The following is a 7,167-nucleotide window of genomic DNA, read 5'->3' on the forward strand; positions in this document are numbered from 1 at the left end:
GTATGTTTTGCAATTAAAATCATATAAAATGTTTAACCACAGGGGTCTAATGAAAAGGCCTTGGGCCATGGAGACACGCAGGAAGTTGTCTCTTGAATTTCTTGAACTACTCAACTCCCATATTCAGAACTGCTGACAGTCCTCTTCAAAACATCCGTCCATCAGTTTCATAGCTGATAAATACCAGGTTCATCACAGCTGAAAATACAAAACATTTCTCTGCTGGTGTCAGTCGTTCTAATGAAAAATTTTTTGAGAGCTTTGTGAAGCATCTAACAGATCGTCAGATATGAAACCTGACAGACTGCATACAACTTGATGCTTCCTTGGTCTTTTTTTTCTTTTTAAGCAATAAATTCATAGAATCATACCTTCTTGTCCTAAACAGTCTCTGCTCCACAACTGGTGTTTCATCTCACAGAAGCAACAATGTCTAAAGGTTATTGCCTGTGACTTGCAACACTGTAAATTTTATACCCGCTTAAGAGAGCAACAAGACATCTACCTAAATTTTTGTCAGTCTCACGATATAAGGAGACAAAGGATATTGACAGAGATAGAAGTGGCAGCACGTCTGCATGGTGGCTCCAGAAATACTGAGATCTAAATTACTTCAAAGCCCTAACCAGGTATTATATATTAGCTTGGAAATTATCTTCATTACAACCACCACCATGGGGGAGTGATCAGCTCAGACATCAGACACTTTTCAGAAGGTCCCTTGCAACAAAAACCATTCTATGATTCACGCTTATGAATATTCATTTGTGCCAAAAGAGATAGTAAGGCCTCATTAATATCTCCATCAATGATAAAAGGCACAAATTTTGACAACAAAACTAACAGCTTATACATGCTGTATTCACAGCCTCATTTCCTAAAAACCTACTGTTTGTTGTTCTCTTATAATGGTTTACAGCTCAGAAGTAAGGAGGCCTCTAAAGTGTACAGAAGATTTTGGACTCCCATTGATACAATCTGCTGTTTCCAGAAGCTTAGCTTTCATGCATGAAACAGAGTTACAAGTGGTTCGACTGAGGTGTTAACAATTCATTGTTACTGCAGAAAAAATTATCAGCTTTTATACAAAAAGAAAGGCTTAAATAAAAAGCAGTATTAGGCCCTAAAGCAGTAGGCGGATCAGGCACATTCTTAGTTTTGAACGCAACTGGTTATCCATAAAAGCCAATAGCACTGATGGAAGAATTGTTACATGTGAACCCCAGTGTTTACAGAATCTATTCCTTCAATGTCAGAGTGTCTACAACTGAATAAAAGTTCTCTGCACTCAGCTATGCTTAATAAAGTGCAATGAAACAGACGACTCCAAACATCTCCGTGGGAGCTCTGAAGGGGGGGAAAAAAATAATCCCCAAATGAAAATCCACCTTATTTCCACATGAACAAACAAATGACCGAAAGTGTCACATATTTCAGCAGAGTCAGGATTCCACTTTTTCACTCTTCACTAGATGTAGTAAAGAGGACCACTGGTGCAGTAAACTACAACACATCATGAACAATCCATCAGAAGAACTGGCCTCTGAGGTCTTCTCTGAATATCTATTGCAAGACAACACTTATGATGTAATAAAGCATCGGCTGTGCCCTAGGGATGCAAACTGGGCAGAACCCAAAACACTGTATTACCCTGAAATTCCTGTCTCTTTGATCAACTGGATGAGATTTCCACAGATGTTCCCTCTCCTCCTTCCTCCAAATTTCCTTCAAGAGTATCCATCTGTCCTCCTCCTTTCTGGCAAGAAGGTACACAATCTTTTTGGGATTAGTAGAATTTTAGGTTAGTATACTTCCACTATTTAAAGCAGTATCATGAATAGTCAAAACATAACTATTAGAAGGTCCATATGTACTCCTTAAAACATTTACAGGCAGCTAAAACCCAGATCACACAAAATCCTGGCATATTTTAAAAGTTAACTTGATGTTATTTTAAGTTATTGCTGGACAGAAAAAGGAATAATATTGCTTTCACTCATAAAGACATTTTAATGTTTTTGCTCTTCTACGCAATCTTTACTTTTGTATTTAATGAAAAAAATATTGTTCTGCAGATCTGGAAGTTCACTGAATTCTTTTCATTCAAATCACTGAATAAAGGAGGAAAAGAAAAACTTGTATTCTCTGAATTCATCACTACTGAAATCAGAGGATGCATTAACAAAGATAAATTCAATTTCTTATTCTTATGTAATTACTACATCAATGTCCATCAAATATGCAAGTAGAATATTAATTCCTTAGTAGAAAAATACTAACAAACAATCCATGGTGAACACCTATACTCTGATCTTCAGACACAGTTTTAAGTTACTGAATTCCCTTCTGAGCATCCATTGCTAGACAGGGAATTCACAGAAATGCAGTAAAAGCAAATACATACCCAACACATTGAGAAAACAGGTTTCTGTTTAGCTTAGCTGGCACAGGAACACAAGTGCAGGTACTATAACATGGCTTTGTGGAAAATTCTATCCAGCAACACGCACTTGAACAATATAAAACTCAAATTCAGGAACAGATGAAATCAGCATTTTTTTCTGTCAGTAATATTTCATGGGATATGCAAAATATGGGTGATGGAAAAAGACATTGAGAGCAGACCTCTTAGATTTTTTTTTTATCTACCATCTTACGAAAAAAAGATTACTCAGTCTGCTGCTTAGGACTGAATAAAAACCAGCAATCCTTCTTCTCCAAGACACAAGAGTATACAGTATTGCCTGTTGTACCCAACAGACTTAGGCTATGCACATAGAACATGCTCCTGCACTCTCCAATACATTCACATACTGAACAAAACTAACACAAAGAAAGAAAACATTTTGGAATTGACAGGAACTGGCTAACTTGATTTCTTTCTACTTTCAGAAAAAAACCAAAACCAAACAAAAAAACCAATCAAACAAAACCTCCTACTTCTTTCCATGTGGAAAGATTTTTTTTTATTTTGTTCATCAGTTTAATCACGTAATTAATATCAAAGATTCCATTTGCTGTGCATAAAAAGGATAAAAATAAATCAGGGATGTCAGCGAATGTGAATGTTATTTGTATTTCAGCAAATCATCACAAGTTATCCCTTCTGCAGTTGCATGTTCATGCATACCACCTATTTAAGTGAGAAAACATGTAATAGCTCACTTCTACCTTTTACTTTCATCTCAAATGGATAAGTACCATGTTTAATGCATTAAAAAGGAAATGATCTTTCAGAAACACACGCAACCTAAAAAAAGGCAAAAGACTTGCAAAATAATTTGTAATAATGCCCAAAATAGAGACATCCCAAAAGACATGACATACTCCCTTTATTTCATTTTTCTGTTTGCTTTGGGTTTTTTGCTTGTTTCTTTTTATTATAGTGAAACTGTTGAAGTAACAAATGACTAGTCAAAAGTAATACTGGTCATTAATTTGCAGTTTCCAATTCAGAGGAATTTGAGATCATACAACTTAGGGGAAAAAACAATGTGCAACAATAAGGAAGACTTACATGCACTTCTAATTAAACTTTGATTATTCATTTTTTGGAAAAGATCTCAAATTAAGGATGGTCATGTAAAACAGAGGAATTCCTCTCAAAAAAAAAAAAAAAGTCTTACTAGTAGCATTTCTAAAACATTTACTAATTTATAGCACTCATAACATTTCAGAGGAAGTTCAAACTGGATATTAGGAGAGGGTTCTTCCTTGAGAGGGTGGTTGGTCACTAGAACAGGGAATTGGTTACAGCAACAAAGCAGCCAGAGATCAAAGGAAGTCCAGATGCCATTCTTAGTCATATGGTTTAGTTTTAGGTAGTCCTGTGAGGAGTAGGGAGTCGGATTCTATGATCTTTATAGGTCCCTTTCAACTCAAGATATTCTATGATTAACTCAGGTATTCCAGGCCCTAAAAATAAATCTTCAATTGACTGTTATTCCAGAGCTACAGACCTCGCCTATTATCTTCAACTAAATTCCAAGGCAGTAGGGAAGGCATAGCAGAGACCTCTCCAAAGAGGACCAAAATCCCAGTACAGGGGTGAAATCAAAAAAGAAACCTTAAGTATTTTTAATTAGGTTATATGAAGACTTCCACTGCAAAAAGTATTAAAACAATACAGGGTTCAGCTGCAAAAAGTATTAAAACAATACAGGGTTCAGCACACTCACTAGCATTTCAAGGAAAGGACAAGGGTTTCTTTGACTTTCAAAATGCATTATGGGTGTGGTTTTTCTTTTATTTAAGGAAAAGAAAAAAAAACCCACCAAATACTGAAGTAGAAAACCAGTGATCTTCCATACCCCTTTTAGAGCATCTATTGCCTTAAAAAGACTATTTAAAAATACATATCCACTCTGATACAGCTCTACATCCATAAAGTAAAACAAGAAATTGTCTTATTGCCAGTTTTACAAATGGGCATCATAGTTCTGAACCAAACTGAAACACTTCTGGAAAATCTTATGACCCAGTCTGTTCCCTCTGTTTTACAAGGGCAAAAGCCCCAGAGAACTAAGCCAGAGACCTACAGACATAACACTGTAAGATACTGTAAGATAGACATCTTCTCCTCTGAATTTACACGGTACTTTTCACGAGAAATCAACATACAGACTCACAAACAGAACTCATTACTACTGTATAAGACAAAACAAACAGCCTTTCAGTTTATTTGAAAGACTTGATGTCCACATGAGCTTCTAGATTACCAGCCATGAAAACGAAAATTAAAAAAGCCAACAATGTAATCAATCTCTTCACTTCAGATTTTAGCAGCTGCTATTGAGCACCAAACATGTCTCAAGGTCATAAAAAATAAGGAACAACATCTCTGCTCTAATATTTTCCCATTCTCTGTAGTGTCCATTCCAGCAGAGCCAGCTTTCCGAAGAAATTTATTGACCAGCTTCAACTCCAAATTTTCTTCCAAACAGTCTCACCGTCACCTCCACGCTTTCTACTTTAGGGAACACAATTAGGAAACTCTGTCCATGAACATTGCTTCTCAGTACCTTTAAGCTACATGCTCATGCCCACAAGGCCATTTCTTCCAGTCACATGGAGCTGAATTTTTTTAATGTTTTCTTGCACAATGCAGTAAGAGTATTATGTCAAATAGACTTCTAAAGCAACATGATGGCTGTCTCTTCTAAAGAGAACATACTTAGCAGGATGACTTAGAAAAAAAATTATTCCCCAAACTGCATTACTATTAAATATAAGGTCTTTTTACCACACATACAGGAATGCAGATTACAACCCTGTGACTGAAATAAGATGAAGTTGAAAGATCTCTTACTAAGGCCAGGATTAACTACAGAACCAAAACATCAACTGCTTCTACGAACTGTAATTTTAACATAAGGGGGAAAAAAAAAAAGCAGGGAAAAGGTCTATCTTGCTAGTTAAGCCACCAAAATATGCCCAAAGCTCATAATCTTTATATTTTTAACAGCAACATCAAATTAAAGAGAATTTTTAGTGTATTTGAGAAAACACAAGGCAGTGATAATAAATTTATAAATCACAAAATGGTTTGGATAGGAAGGGATCTTAGAGATCATCTAGTTCCAACTCACCTGCCATGACACAGAAAATTTACTTTTTACTGCATGGGGTTTTTTATACTCTGACTTGTCAGGCCTCTGAGGAGTTAAAATATAATGCAGCAAACTCTACCCGGTGTTTTAGCGATGATTATTCAATATGCAAGTTATTTAACAGACCAAATCCCACCTGTAACAAAAGTGTTGTGTTTTCAACAGGAAGGCTGTTGTTTTACCCAGTGTCTAGTACTAATTCCATATTTGGCCATGGTCTTGCATCTAACCAAACATACTCTAGTTTCAGTTTGATCTGAGAGCTTCATTTCCTCCTCTGTCCTGGACGGGTAGAATGAGTTGCTGTTAGAGGAGGCAGTAGCAACACGGAATTCACATGGCTTCACTTTAGCCTCAAGCAGGATGCACGCACACTGCTGTATCACGATGTCAACAAACGCTCCCGTATGCTCACCTCGGAGCATATGCAACCACGTCGGTATTTCAAGCACTTCTGTCAGTGCACGGGCAGTTCTGAAAGCCTTCTGGCTTTCATGAGCACCCTCAAACATTATTTCGTACACCCCAGACACTTCTGTATTTTATTTCTCCTTTCGCTCGGTGGGAGGAAACGCTCTGACGAGAGTGCCCCGATCAGGAAAACGCCATGAACAGCGAGTCTGGCTCCTCCTTCCCATCAGTCATGACGGCTTTGGCACTCCAGACGCCTATAATAATGCTCTTTCACCGGTGCAACACACAGCGAGCGCACACCTTGGCGTAGAAGTCGCCCCGGCTCCTTGGTGTCGGTCAGACCACGGCCGGGCTCTGAGAAGCGCAACAGCGCCGAGAAAGAGAGAGCGCCTCCTCTCACCTCTCTCGCTAAAGGCACCTATGCCTAATTAACCAAAACTAAACCTGACCTGAGGCAAATTTCAAGCCGCGGACCGTAGGGGCAGCACGACTGAGAAGCCTCTCCCGTTGCTCCGGGCAAGCGGCTCCCGCCGGACGCGCCTCCAACCGGGAGGCCCCGCTCGGGGCTCCGCCGGCCGCCCGGGTACTCACCGCTGGGAAAGGGCTCCATCTTCCTCCCCGAGTCCGCCCTCAGCCCTGGCGAGGCGGGCAACGACGCGGAGGCGCTGCCACGGCTTTTCACTCCTCCTCCTCCTCCTCCTCCTCCTGCCGCCGCATGCTCCCAGGGCGGGCGCAGTCCCTGCCCACCGCCAGCACCGCCCCGCCGGCGGCTCTATCGGGAGAGGGAGCTCCTGCCGACCGTCTCCCGCCGGGGCCTCAGCGCTCGCTTCCTCCTCGCCCCTGGCTGGGCCCCGCTGCGCCGCCTCCTCCTCGCATGGGCTCGCTTCTCGCCGGCGATGCCGTGGCGGGCGCTGCGGACAGCGAGGGAGCGAGAGCCGAGCGCGGGATGGCCGGGGCTGCCTGGCAGGGCCGGGGTGACCCGGCCGCTGCGGCACCCGGCTGCGGAGGGGCCCCGCAGGCCGTGGCAGCTTTGCCTGCATCTCGCAATTTAGTTTTTGTAAAAATAAAATAATAATAATAATAATACAAAAAAAAAATTCCCATGTCGTTGGGTGCTGTTCTTCTGTGCAAGACGCAAGAGCCA

The 7,167-nt window shown here is 40.6% G+C and overlaps 1 protein-coding gene across 2 annotated transcripts in view; it reads right to left on the reverse strand.

Moving 5' to 3' along the window:
• The window catches only part of LNPEP (leucyl and cystinyl aminopeptidase), a 53,826-nt gene extending 47,093 nt beyond the window's left edge, over positions 1–6,733 (reverse strand). The window contains exon 1 of one of the 2 annotated variants that reach the window (XM_017833772.1): positions 6,615–6,733. Coding sequence is in view for 1 of the 2 variants with exons in the window: in XM_017833771.1 (XP_017689260.1) it covers positions 6,615–6,633 (19 nt within the window). In the remaining variant the exon portion in view is untranslated. The remainder of the gene's footprint in view (positions 1–6,614) is intronic. The other variant, XM_017833771.1, reaches the window with a different exon arrangement.
• Between the last annotated feature and the right edge of the window lie 434 nt (positions 6,734–7,167).

Source organism: Lepidothrix coronata, unplaced genomic scaffold, assembly GCF_001604755.1.
Source record: "Lepidothrix coronata isolate B3197 unplaced genomic scaffold, Lepidothrix_coronata-1.0 Scaffold220, whole genome shotgun sequence".
NCBI classification, from domain to species: Eukaryota; Metazoa; Chordata; class Aves; order Passeriformes; family Pipridae; genus Lepidothrix; species Lepidothrix coronata.